The sequence below is a fragment of the Cyphellophora europaea genome (genome assembly GCF_000365145.1).
Source record: "Cyphellophora europaea CBS 101466 unplaced genomic scaffold supercont1.4, whole genome shotgun sequence".
In the NCBI taxonomy this organism is placed as follows: domain Eukaryota; kingdom Fungi; phylum Ascomycota; class Eurotiomycetes; order Chaetothyriales; family Cyphellophoraceae; genus Cyphellophora; species Cyphellophora europaea.
The window spans coordinates 944,347-958,215 of record NW_008481810.1 but is presented as its reverse complement, the minus strand read 5'-3'; the positions used below and the strand labels follow the sequence as shown (position 1 = coordinate 958,215).

Sequence of the window (13,869 nt, the reverse complement as noted above, 5' to 3'; positions counted from 1 at the left end):
ATCATACCCATCGGGCCCAGCGCCTGGGTCACGTGACGTATACCTTCCCTTGGGGTTGGCTAACCTTCCCCTATGTCTTCAGGCCGGACATCACCGGTGGCCTGCAGGTCGCACGGTAGCCTGGGTCGTAACACTTTCCCCCTCCCAGTCTGTTGCGTCCTCACATACATAAGGTCAGTGTCCGCCCGTTTTGTTCTTCGTTCTTTATAGCTTACTATATCCAGTAACTGTGCCACCAAATGTAGCAAGACCTCGTCCGAACGTTGCAAAACTGCTGCTTTAAAAATCAGAGCTCTTGGTTTCAAGCTGTTAGAAATGGGCTGTTACACCCCTTATTAGAATTCAAACTTGCCATGCTTTATCCTCAAGGGTCACAAGCGGTGTTCTACCTGTGAGCACCAGGACAACTGTCGATGCGATGGGAAATTCTCGGAGCTGGAGTTCAATACCCTTGAGGCCAAAAAACGCGAAGCAAAAGAAGAGGCGCAAGCGAAGCGCGCTGAAGTGGGCTGTCTGGCCGCTGCTGCTGCTCAGGTGTACGCCGAACTGGCGAAGGCCCAGTAGGAAGAAATTGACTTGCAGTCCCGGATTGATAGGTACACCAAGAGCCAGTCAAGGATACTCCGTTAGGAGCTATCCCTTCTTAACAAGCTTAACGGTCTGCCTGCTAATTCGGTGGTAGGTTTCAACAATCAGGTGTTGCCTTGGTAGGACCCTCTGATGTTTATGTCCCCCGATTTCTCCGGGCCTGGTGTTGGTCCCTTGGAGATAGGTGATATTAGTGGTACTTCTGGATCTGTGTGACAGTGAGTCTCCCTTGGGGTTCCTAGGTATTGTCATAGTGTTAACTGTTTTTCTAGTGTACCAAATAGTATGGGATATTATTGATGAATTTATAGCCTATAACTTTATCGACATCTTTCTTATTATGTTGTGTCTCCTGCAATTCTTTGTTAATATTGATTATCTCCTTTATTAGCCACTGTTTTCCTGAGGCTGGTTCTAGTAGGGAAGCATAGAATACATTGTGAATCCTCATTTCTTTTGGGAGTTCCAGTTTGAAGGTGACCAGTCTGTATTTCTCCTTAACTCTGAACAGTCCGAGCTTAGTGTAATCTAGTTTGGAGCTTGGTCGTTGTGTTTTTATGTTTTTTTGTAGAAGGTAAACTATCTCCCCCTCCGAGAAGACTGGTCCTCCAGTTCTCTTTTTGTTTGCATATTTTGTTGTTTTATCTTGAATCTCCTGTAAGTTGTCCCTAAGTAGTTAATACATTGTTTGTAAGTGCGTTACTAATATCTTTGCTTTTTCTACCACTGGCTTTATACCCAGTTTGTGGTCATAAAGTCTTGGGTGTTTTCTATAGTTTGTGTAATAAGGGGAGATCCCTATTGCTCCTGCTGAATTGTTGTATACAAATTGTGCTGTTGGTAATAACTCAACCCACTTTGTTTGTTTATAGTCTAAATAGCACTATAGATATTGTTTAAGGACTTGGTTTGTTCTTTCTATTTGGCCATCAGTCTGTAGGTAAAATGCTATTGACAGCTTGTGTTTTGTTCCTAACTAGTCTGTTAACAATTGCCAAAATTGTGATGTGAAGAGTTTATCTCTGTCTGATATGATTTCTTTTGGCATTCTATACTGTGCGAAGACTGTTTCTATAAAAATATGAGCAAAGTCTGTTGCTGTTGCTATTTTTAAGAATGGTACAAAGTATGCCCATTTTGTCAGTCTTTTAACTATCACCAGGATGCTATTATATTCCACTCCTGTGAGGGGATATGCGGATTTTAGCAGATCCGTGATGAAGTCTATTGTGATTGAGGTCCATATGTTATCTAGTAGTTCTAGAGATTATAGTAACCTATAGGGTTTATATTAACTGTGCTTGGTTTGTGCACACAAGTCACAGTTCCTGATATAGTTTTCCATATCTTTCCTCAAGCCAGGCCAGATGAAGTCTTAAGTTATGAGTTCAATTGTCTTATTAACACCTAGATATCTAGCTGTTTTAATATTATACCTGTCGTGTATAACCTCTTAGTGTTGCTATTCACTTAGTTGTATTTCTATAGTTACCAGTGTTTGAGGTTTCTGATATACTAGGCTATTCCTGTCTTGCCTTAGTATTAAGGCTAGTGCAGGTCTAGTTCCCTCCGCGTAGTCAGGCCTTCTACTTAAAGCATTAGCGCGTCTGTTTTCTGTTCCTCTAATGTGCGTGATTTTGAAGTTATATACTAAAAGTATTTCTACCCACCTGACTTGCCTCCTATTGAGTTCTTTTGTTGTGGTCCAATATAGAAGGTTCTTGTGGTTAGTAAAGATCTGAACAGGGTAACTGGTTCCTTTCAGATATACTCTCCACTCCTTTAAGGCTTCCACTATTGCCAAAAGTTCCTTGTCATAGATATTATAGTTCAATTCAGGTCCGGTCATCTTTCTGGACCAATAGGCCACTGGCCTAATCTTTCTGTCTTCCCCTTTTTGGGTAAGGCATATACCGACTGTGTAGTCCGAGGCGTCTGTTTTAAGTATAGCTTCCTTTTCTGGATCAAAAATGGCGAGTATTGGAGCTTTAGTTATTTTCTCCTTAATAGCCTTAAAGGCTTGCTCACATTCTTCTGTCCAGTTAAAGTGTTGATCTTTCTTTGTGAGGTTTGTCAAGGGGGTAGTTATATGAGAATACCCCAAGATAAACTTGCGGTAGTAGTTAGCAAGTCCTATAAACGACTGTACTTCCTTAACATTCTGTGGCCTGGGCCATTCCTTAATAGATTGTATCTTCGCAGGATCTGGAGCTAATCCCTTTCCTGATACAAGGTAGCTGAGGAAAGCTATCTTATGCTTATAAAACTCGCACTTGCTGAGCTTCACTGGGAGGTGTTTCTGTTGTAGTTTCTTGAGCACCTTCCAAACCTGCTCTATATATTTGTTATAGGTTTGAGAGAATATCAAGATATTGTCTAAGTAGGCCAGGACAAAAATGTCTAGGTATTCTCGTAAGGTGTTGTTAATTAGCTCTTAGAAAGAGGCGGGTATGTTGGTTAATCTAAACAGCATGACTTAGTACTTATAGAGTCCCCAACGTGTTTTGAACACCGTTTTCCATTCTTCACCCTCTTTTATCCTGATTTGATAATAGGTGTCCCTAATATTAATCGCTATAAACCACTTGGCGCCTAAAAGTCTGTCCTGCAGTTTATCTATACATGGAAGTAGATATCGGTTCTTTCGGGTGATATTGTTGAGCTTCCTAAAGTTAATACACAGTTATAGGCTGCTGTCTTTCTTTGGTACAAATAGCACACTATGTGCTATAGGTGATATAGATTTTTATATAAATTACTTCTCCAGGTGGGTATCTAGGTATTCCTTTAAGAAGTCCTCCTACTTCTTAGAAAGTGGTATCAATCCGGCATGGTACTTTAGATTTTCCACTAACAGGGGTATCTCATGATCCCATGGTTGATATTCTAGTAGGGCAGCACTCCCTACTTTCTCTGTGAACATATCCTCAAACTCTTTGTATTCCAGAGGAATCTCTAACATAGCTATACCTGCCAGAGCTCTTCCCACCGGTCATACCTATATTGCCTTTGCGAAGGGAACCTTTAAGACTGATCAGGTCTCCGTTTGTCTGTGACTGCAATTCAGAAATTTGAGTGTTCTCTTTTTCCAGTTGATTACTGGGTTGTGCTGTGCCAGCTATTCCATTCCCAATATCATGTTATATTTTATATTAACAATGTCCAGTGTAATGTCTTCTTTGTGTCCTTGTATGTGAAGGTGAATGTTCTGTAATTCTCTTTTAACCTATCCTTGGTCTTGTTTCATCAGATTACTGTTGGCCATATCTAATTAGTAAGGTTACTCTTTATTATACCAATAGTTTTTTAGTTAATAAGCTGCCCTTATGCCTATATAATTGACATTGGCTCCACTGTCAATCATTATCTTCGTGTAGTTTCCTTAGATATATCCAGTTAAGACCAAATATTGGTTAGTGTTCCTACCAAGTGTACAAAGCTGAGGCTTTATTAGAGGAGAGGTTCGCCTCAACAGCCTCCCCCTCTCTCGTTTTTTAGTAGGTAGATATATTGATATTCTTGGAATGTGCAATCTTTATCTCTACAGAGCCCTCCTTCCTAGAGTATCCCTCTTGCCTGGTAGTAGGAGATAGCTAGGTGAGGCACTATAGGGTCAATAGTGCAGTGATGTTTGTGTGGCTCCATAAAGTCTCTGCAATCTGTATTGGCGCACAAGAACTTCCTGCTCTATATTGTCTTGTCAGGTCTTTTGTCTTTCACCTTGACCTCCTTGCTTGGTTACTCTGATCCAAGCTGTAGCTTTTCAAAATGTTCCTTCTAGGATACGGGCATGTTTATCTCTTCGGACGCTCTATCTTCCCTGTACTTAATATGTACATATAGGTCATCCTTATTTTCACACTGTTTATCCTTACACATTTTCAAGTGAAATACCCTAACATCCCTCTTTAGGCTTGCTTTTGATGTGTATGTGATATACATGTGCTGGGTATCAATTAAACAATCTCCTGTACACCTTTTCTTTTCCCATCAATTAGTAACAAGCCTAACCAATCCTGGTGTAATGTGAGTAACTATCCACAGTTTAGCTTCAGAGGCTTGGTCTTTATTTAGGGCTTTAGGGAGCTCACTGTTATATGTCTAGTCTTCCTAATCTAATTTGTCACTCAACTCTTCCTCACTTGTTGTTTCTTTATCTTAGAAGTATAGTAATGTGGTTGGTTGTCGTTTAGCTATTATATATAGGCTTATTAACCCTTGTTCCTCTAGGGAGTATGTTGGTTGTCCTATCACATTGTATATGTGAATGGTCGGATATCTGGGACATTCATGGTCAGGGCACACTCTTATCACCATGGGTTGTTGTGTCTCTATTCTTCCTCCTGTTAGAAAGTAGGTAGGGTATTTCTCCCTGTTTTGTCCTATGGTTAATCCCCACTGTTTGGTGGCTACTGTGATATAGAAAGGTCCTGTATTAAGGATCACCAAGGGAGAATCCCTCTCGCTAGGTTGTTTTCCCTTAGGCACCTTCCTGCTTATCATAGAAAGATTGTGTATGGTTTCCTTATCCTTTATATACACATCGTGTGGATCCTGTGCACTTTCTTCAGACTCTTCCTGTTAGAGGTCTCTTATTCAGTCGGCCGGGTCTTGGTATTAATATTTGTTCTTAGTCCCTCTAGGGTACCACCTTAACCCTTCTTTCTCGCTCCTGTATTTAGAGTATTGATTGTACCGACAGGCTGTCCATAATTTTCTAATGTGGCGGTCATATTTCTCCACTAGTTAAATGGCTTCCTTCTAGAAACAGCTGAGTCTTTCAGGTGTATCCGCTTCTTCTTCTGGCTTAGCCTTCTCCTCTTCTGGAGGTTGTGCGTAAGAGGCCTCTCCCTCTCTTGGGATCTCAACGAAGCTCTTGTCTTCAGAGGATATGTGCGCCTATATAAACTCCTTCTTGTACCATTCCCAGTAGGCCTTGGTTCCTACTAGTGGTTATTTTAATCCCTCCTGTGCTTGTACCTCTTCTGATTTAGAGAGGTTACCCGCCTCTTTAGCAGTGCTCATACCAGTGTCGGCCTTTTTTCCTGGTATACTAGCTGTTTGTTTGCTCATTATATACAGTCGTTAGGTCGGGGTCCCACAGTCTTTCGCCCGATATCCGGATTTTCCACAATTAAAGTACAGGTTATCTCATCTATGTTTCTCCCATTTGTCTCTACCCAGGATCCTTCTGTTACCGCGGCCTCTAGGTCGTAAGGATTGTCCGGCTCACATTACAGAGAGATCCATTGGGTCCCCTTGATCATAAGCACAATTCTTCCTTCCCCTATATCCGCTGAATAGAACCTTTCCAGGGTGTCACTATTCTATCCTAAGCTTATAGAGTTGGTTGTCCACCTTAATAGCCTTGTCTACTACTTCAATCAGAGTCATGGGTAGCAGTACAGCTATTTTAGCTTTAACCTCCATCTTCAATCCCTAATAGAACATGTCCTGTAAAGCTTCATCTTCATCCCAGTCTAGGTGTGAGGCTACTTGCTAAAATATAGAGTAGTAGGCAGATGCAGATCCAGTTTGCCTAAGCTAATGTATTTCTCTGGCAGCAGTCCTTTCTTCGTTTGCCGTACCGAAGATCACCTTCATTTCTCTTTCAAATTCCTCAAAAGAATTGATGAGCCTCTTGGTCTTTTCTTTAGCCCCGTTCGTATTCTTATAGTGATCACTGAGAAATGGTTTGAACCAGGTAAAAGCTGCTCCTTTAAGATAGGCTGTGGTGTAGATGACCTTCAGTCAGTTACTAGTAAACTGTCCTTGGTTAAGGTCAAAGGCCATATAGAGCTGGATCAGATAAGCTTGAAGTTGAGAGCGTTGCCCTGTAAAGGGTTCTACCCTAGCCTTGAGCTTACCATCTCCTTCCGACTAGACCAAGGTACTAAGGCTAGAAGCAGCCTTAGTAGTACTACCTCTCTTTCCCAAGACAGATCCGGATAGGGATGGGGATCGAACGCTAGACATGATTGATACTATCTGTTACAGGGTAGTCAAAGTGTTATGAACCGCTCCAAGCGTCGGGTCCAAACTGGGTTTAGCAGCTGGGGGGATAGTATCAGGGTCAAGGCTAGGCCAAAGTAAACGTAGGAACTAATAGTAGCAGTTGTACTACCAATGTATAGAGCGAATCAATATACGAAGTTGACTACAAGAGTCCTACCTAGTGTCGGGGCGGGTCGTCCCTCTATATAGTCCTGTAAAGATATGTAATGCTGGGTCCTGCTGCGTCTGCTGTGCCTGCCGGGGCCCCAGCAGACCCATCATACCCATCGGGCCCAGCGCCTGGGTCACGTGACGTATACCTTCCCTTGGGGTCGGCTAACCTTCCCCTATGTCTTCAGGCCGGACGTCACCGGTGGCCTGCAGGTCGCACGGTGGCCTGGGTCGTAACAGAAAATCGCTGATAGGCAGTGATAATACGACGGCAGCTCGGCGTCGTGAGGTTTATTAGGAATTTGACGATTTTAGCACAACCAGACATAAGGTATCACGACTTTCCGCCATTCATTCCCACGTAGACACGTCGTCTTTCCATGAAACTCTCGCCGCATTCGACTCACGGCCCCCCCCCCCCCCCCTCACCCCCAGCGCATGCCCTCAAAACTTCCCGGTCGAGCCTCATTTTCTCGCCCTAGTACGCCACCGCCAAAATGGCCCACTGATGTGTGCAGTTCCGCTTTGCGTTCGATTCGTCGATGATCTGAAATGAGTAGAGTCAGATCTACCTCACGATTGTGCCCACGACTTGCTAAAGCTTGTCCGTGCCGTTGAAGAACTGCTGCTTGAGGAAGGAGTACCCTGCCGATCCGCCGGAGTAACTTGACAGCGTGAACACCCATGTGAATAGTGCTCTTCACCTTCTGTAATAGGTCTTACGGTTGCAGTATGGGTCCGGAGTGTAGAGTGAACGTAATTACATCAGAGTCCGGAGGCGCGCCACACGTGTGAACACGAATGGAGCATAGAGGTACTATAAGAGGATGTTGGAAAGATGATGGGGGCCTCCCGAGATGTTACGTTACACATCTGGCTCGCTCTACTAATAACGATCAGCGCACTCCTCGACACCTTTTCAGGCAATAGCTCAAAAATGCTGGTGCCCTCCAGATACACAAATCCTTGGATTATATCGGACTCCTTAGGTATAAGGTACCTAATTGCTGGTGCCCTCCTCATATTCAGACGAAGGGGTAAGGTATATTCAACATGCTGCTAACTGCTCTTCTCATGTCCATGACCGTCACATTCGTGGTGGCAGCACCGAGAGCCATTCAGGGTGATTCGTTCGTCTACTTCAACAACAAGACGATCCTCGAGTCACCCGCAGACTACACTGTACCAGGCGTACTCTACGCTAGAAGACAGGCGAGAGGATTAGCTACACCGGGAATGTACAAATCATTGAGGATAGAAAGGGCGCGACCGCTCTCCACCTAGTTGGTGGTGGCGAGCCACCTTCTAGCGACAACAACAAGATTGCCAATGGGGTAGTCGATATGGGGGGATGGTAAGCGAGTGAATGTTCCCAGTAAAGGCAGTGCCAGCCTGAATATAAGGAAATTGGATGGCGCTTCATTCGCATGCTACCCCTACCGGACACCCGATCCGTAGCGAATGCATCTCATGAAAACTGCCGAACCATCGAGCCCTCCTTGATGAATACAAAGCGAATTGGATTTGAGGCCATCATCGACTCGAACAGTTCAGCCTCAAATCGTCTTGGACTCATCTCGTTTATTTAGCCAGTCTTTTTATCCGTCGATCGTACAAGGATCGACGCGAGCCGCGGAGGTCTTGGCAGGGAGTCCGCCAGAGATCCTCTCACCCGTGATTGCCATAATCAAACCTGGAGAAGCCGGGGTATTCAGAGCAGCCTCCACGCGAGATCTTAGACTGACCGTAACGAGCAAAGTCATGCACAGATACAGTCTTGGCTGGCTTTCAGGCTGAATTGGCCCCAAATCTGCACACTGTGTAGTGGTACCTACGCGTGGCGACGGGTTGGACCACGATGTGGTCCATGTAGACGGCAGAATGGGTGCAGCTTGGCGAGATCAAACAACATGGGCAGAACGCCACGTGTGTCGTGATGGATGGCAGATGCTATAAGATGGTTCAAGAGGCCCATCTACTCGGACTAACTTGTCCATCGACAGTCGCTCTTTACATTCGCTTCGACCACCTCCCCTTGCACAATGCATTTCACTGCCCTATCTACCGCCCTGTTGGCCTTGTCCAGCATGGGCGCTGCTAGCCCAGTCTGGGCCGAGACCTCGAAGCCTACACCTGGTCACGGCGTCCAGCCGCCCGCTCCGCCGAAGGGAGGGCCTCCACCGCCTCCTGGTGGACCCAAACCAGGTCCGACTGGCGGTCATACCCCCCCATCGCCTCCAGGAGGTCCTGGCGGACCAGGTAATGGCACCTCGCCGCAGACGGGCCTCAATGTCGCCATGAAGTCCAAGGGCCGCGAATGGTTTGGCACAGCGCTCACCATCCGCAATGACACCATCGAACAAGGCATCATCTCCAACACGCTGGACTTCGGCTCTGTTACGCCTGAAAATGCCATGAAGTGGGAGTCCACCGAACCGGAACAAGGCAACTTCACCTTTGCTGATGCGGATGCCGTCGTTGCCTTCGCCGACTCCAATGGTCAGGAGATCCACTGCCACACTCTAGTGTGGCACAGCCAGCTCGCGCCCTGGGTCGAAGCGGGCAACTTTGACAATGCTACCCTAATTGAGGTGATGAAGGATCACATTCGCGCCGTGGCTGGCCGATACAAGGGCAAGTGCACGCGCTGGGATGTTGTCAACGAAGGTAAGCTAACGCGTTCATCCGTCATCGAGTTGCTAGGTACTGACGCCCCACAGCCCTCAACGAGAACGGCACCTACCGCGAGTCCGTATGGTACACCACGATCGGCGAAGCGTACATTCCCATCGCCTTCGCCACTGCGCACAAGGTGGACCCACAGGCAAAGCTGTTCTACAACGACTACAACCTCGAGTACGGCGGCAACAAAACAGCCGGTGCCATCCGAATCGTCAACCTGGTCCGTCGGTACGGCGCGCACATCGACGGCGTTGGCTTCCAGGCCCATCTATCGTCCGAGGCCACGCCTACGTCACCCGGCCCCGCGCCTTCCGAGGCCGAGTTAACGGCTACGCTACAGAGTGTGGCCGACTTGGCCGTCGATGTGGCGTACACGGAGCTGGATCTCCGAATGAACACCCCGGCCACAGCAGAGAAGCTGCAGACACAGGCGGACGCGTACTCGAGGGTCGTGGGAGCTTGCTTGAATGTGGCGAGGTGTATCGGTATCACCGTCTGGGTGGGTATCCAAGTACAAATGGTCTTGGAAGGTGGCTAACAATTCTTACAGGGAGTGGTCGATTCGTATTCGTGGATTCCTGGTGTCTTCCCTGGTGAAGGTGCTGCGCTGCTCTGGGATGAGAACTACCAGAAGAAGCCGGCGTATAACGCCACGCTCAATGCTATCTTGGAAGGTTGATTGTTGTGCTCGCCAGCTGGAGAAAGAGGGTAAGACTTCTTGATGTCCATTTCTTAAGTTGTAAAACTTTATACGCGGTAAATTATTGGGTGGCCTCGGGAACACGATCAATGGTCGCACCTGGTCAAGCAATTCGTCTCAACCTGGCCCAATTGGCATCCTAGGTAGGTAGGTATGGATGCATTCGCAAGTCACGACAGAGCTAGTTTGAGCCGAAAAATGAATATTCTATCTGGTTTCCACCTGGGTATCACAAATATGGTCACAATCTAGAAAAGTCATTCAAAATCGGAGGACGGAAATCTCCATCCGCTCATTCTGACCCAACAGCCATCGCTCATCCCCAGCAATCCTCCCCATAGCTGAGATCCCACGTGTAGCAACATCATTCTTTAGCACCACGTAGGACACGTCACCTCCCTCCATTTGTGCGTCACCCTCATGCATCCACGGTGCTCCAATTCTCATGACAAGACGGTTCTCCATCATCCATCCTGTGAAGCATGTCTCGACTAAACTCAATCGAACTTGAGTCTTTGGGTCCACCACGTCCATGATTGGGACGAACCACTTTTCGACCTCGCCATCCTCCAACGAAGCACTCTCCATGCTGGCATGCCCTCGATACGGTGGTAGATTCTCGTGACCTTCAACCACATGATGAGGACCGGCACCAACAAAAGGAAAGGTGGTTGATCTTGCAGTCCACCATCGTCCCGCAGGATCGAAATACCCCTGACCTGCTTCACAGATGTTCTCACGCCACGTCAGAGATTTTGTGGCGCTATCAAGGTGCAGACTCATCAACCGAATCTGTGAGTGCTGCCGAATACCGAGAAATTCAAGCTCGTTGAAGGGGAACCGGGCAACAATATGAGGTCCTTTGCGGGCGTCCATTGGTCGATTGGACCCTGAAGGATCCAAGGAGGGACGGTACTGTGAGGCGGCTGATATATCCCAGACAAAGAGGGATTCTATTGGGAGTTCCTCATCCCCTGTATACATGGATCGATTGGGCTGCCAGAAGTATATTGCGTAGTGATGCTGTGTATGAGTACTGAAGAAGCGATCACGGCTTGAAAGGAGGGGTAGACCGAGGAAGTGCAATTTGAACTCATTTCGATGGACCACACTGTAAAGCGTTGGTTTTGAGGCAGATGCGATGACATCGTAACATGAAGCGAAGTGGCGATTGACCTGTTCCATATCGTTCAGAGAATGGAAGGGATCGCGTTCTGCCCACTCGACGATCAAGGTATGGCAGGAGAGTCGCACGTTGCGGATGATTTTACTGGTGATATCGAAAGGCACAGAGAAATGGAAGCCGGTGGACAGGTCGAGCAGGGCTAGGATTTGAGTGCGAGGGGAATCGGGAGGTAGCTGCTCGGGGGCGTAGACCAGGAGTCCATCGTCGTATGACCACAATGTGCTGCGGAATAGGTAGGGCTTCGCAGCCATATTGAGGCGCGACAGATGAGTAGCGGCATTCTCGAAATACAAGCGGCCTCCCGGCTGGGACTCGTGGTAATCCCATTGACCGACAGGAACGAAGTCACCCCTCTGCTCTGAAGCGGCTATCTTGTACCTATCGATGGTCCGAATCTTGCCGTGAGCAAGGTGGTAGTAGCGGGAGGCTAGGCGGCTGAAAATGCGGGCAATCTCGTCGTCACCTCGGGCGCGGTCTACTTGTTGGAGTTCGCGTGCGTTACCATACATCTTCAAGACCATTTCCATATACAGTGGATTGGTGAAGGCAGATCTCCATGCTCTTGAAACCAACTGACACCGTGCAACATCGTAGATCTGGAGGTATTCGAGGATTGGGAGGAAACAGTCCTCAGGCAGGTCGGACAATGACAGGCGAGCAACAGCTGAGCTGCCCTTAGTCTCGCAGGCATCTATAGTCATGTTGGGCATTCGAGTGATCGACGGGCGCGTAGAGGTTGGGACGATATCAAATGTTCGGACCAGCGCATGCACGTGTCTCAACGATCCAGCTGCCCCGCAGAGCAATAAGCGATTACATGAGTTGTCAGGCCAGTCTCAGCAGGCGCGTCATAACGTAAGGATCTGATGTGTAGTCACACTGTCCAGCAGTAGTGGACTATTGAGAACAAAAGGAGTGCTGAGTGTTAGACAAACAAGGGAGGAATGATCGTGAGCAGGGGACATGGTTGAGGGAAGCATATCCTTGCCCGAAACCAAAATGGCGGCCAAGGCAGGGGTCCAGGCTCCATTCCGCTCCAGAGGACGGAGTTGCAACGGGGCACAGACGATTCAGGGTCCTGATGATTAACCGCTAGCCAGAAATGCGGTAGCTAGTCATTGTGGTCACGTGCTCAGTCCTTGTGCCGAGCCCGGGCCGGACACGCTCGGTGATGCGGTCTCGAAGGCTTCCAGAAGGCCGATCCACAAAAAAAAGTCGAGCTTGAAATCATTGATTTGGGGGGAGGTGGAAAGAATGCCCCGCGGCAAACCCTCCTGTTACCATGACTGACACCGCGGCTGGGAAACTTCTAGCTCACGCCTCAGCCTCCGACGCTCGCAGTTTTTCTGTACTAAGGCGCAGGGCGCTTCCTTGACAGTCGTATTTCTTTTCTCCTTGTAGACCGCAAACACGCTAAAGACGCTTTACTCCGTTAATTCTCGTGAACCGACGGTATCCGTGCCTTTCTTTTGGTCAGCACCCATCTTTGACTCATAAGAGCTACCGACTCAGTACATATTTACAAACCTCATCATTCCTCTTGTTGCGCTCCTCTTCCTACAATACCGCAAACATGGTTATGAACGATAACGGCATGGCCACTACCACTCTCTCTAATGGCAATGATGGCCCCTCCGCCACCACCTTCACCGTCAAAGCCGGTCTCGCTCAAATGCTCAAGGGCGGCGTCATCATGGATGTCGTCAACGCCGAGCAAGCTCGCATCGCCGAAGAAGCCGGTGCCTGCGCCGTCATGGCCCTCGAACGAGTTCCTGCCGACATCCGCAAGGACGGTGGCGTTGCTCGCATGTCGGACCCCAAGTTGATCAAAGAGATTCAATCCGCTGTCACCATCCCCGTCATGGCCAAGGCAAGAATAGGACACTTCGTCGAATGCCAAATACTCGAGGCACTGGGAGTTGATTATGTGGACGAGAGCGAGGTCTTGACTCCTGCGGACGATAAATTCCACGTCGAGAAGGCTGATTTCAAGGTACCCTTCGTCTGCGGGTGCCGAAATCTTGGTGAAGCCCTACGAAGAATCGCTGAGGGTGCAGCCATGATCCGAACCAAGGGCGAGGCTGGTACTGGCGATGTCGTTGAGGCCGTCAAGCACATGCGCACAGTTAAGCTTGACATTGCCCGTGCTCAAGGAGCCCTCCGGGAAGGTGAGGGTGCTCTTCGCGCTCTGGCTCGCGAGTTCGAGGTCGATCCCAACCTTCTGAAGCAGACGGCCGAGCTGGGTAGACTACCCGTTGTCAACTTCGCTGCTGGCGGTATTGCTACCCCTGCCGATGCTGCTCTCATGATGCAGCTTGGTTGCGACGGTGTCTTCGTTGGCAGTGGAATCTTCAAATCTGGCAATGCCGCCGCTCGAGCCAAGGCTATTGTGAGGGCCACCACCCATTTTCAGGACCCCAAAGTTCTTGCCGACTGCAGCGAAGGTCTTGGCGAGGCCATGGTGGGGATCAACTGCGGCACCATGGCTCCTCAGGAGAAGCTGGCTGGTCGGGGTTGGTAATTGCAATTGAAAAAAGTTCGATGGTGA

General features: G+C 48.1%; 3 protein-coding genes across 3 annotated transcripts; 2 read left to right on the top strand and 1 right to left on the bottom strand.

Annotated features, from left to right (window-relative positions):
• Positions 1-8,840: 8,840 nt before the first annotated feature.
• HMPREF1541_04589 (uncharacterized protein) lies at positions 8,841-10,114 on the top strand (the record flags this gene model as incomplete). The annotated part of the gene is made up of 3 exons (XM_008718934.1): positions 8,841-9,420; positions 9,474-9,934; positions 9,986-10,114. 3 exons carry the CDS (start codon positions 8,841-8,843, stop codon positions 10,112-10,114), a joined length of 1,170 nt encoding a protein of 389 aa, XP_008717156.1.
• A 282-nt stretch (positions 10,115-10,396) lies between these two features.
• On the bottom strand, positions 10,397-12,022 carry HMPREF1541_04588 (uncharacterized protein; the record flags this gene model as incomplete). The annotated part of the gene is made up of 1 exon (XM_008718933.1): positions 10,397-12,022. The coding sequence occupies one exon, from the start codon at positions 12,020-12,022 to the stop codon at positions 10,397-10,399; it is 1,626 nt and encodes a 541-aa protein (XP_008717155.1).
• An 872-nt stretch (positions 12,023-12,894) lies between these two features.
• Positions 12,895-13,842, top strand: HMPREF1541_04587 (pyridoxine biosynthesis protein pyroA; the record flags this gene model as incomplete). Its single annotated transcript, XM_008718932.1, has 1 exon — positions 12,895-13,842. One exon carries the CDS (start codon positions 12,895-12,897, stop codon positions 13,840-13,842), a length of 948 nt encoding a protein of 315 aa, XP_008717154.1.
• Between the last annotated feature and the right edge of the window lie 27 nt (positions 13,843-13,869).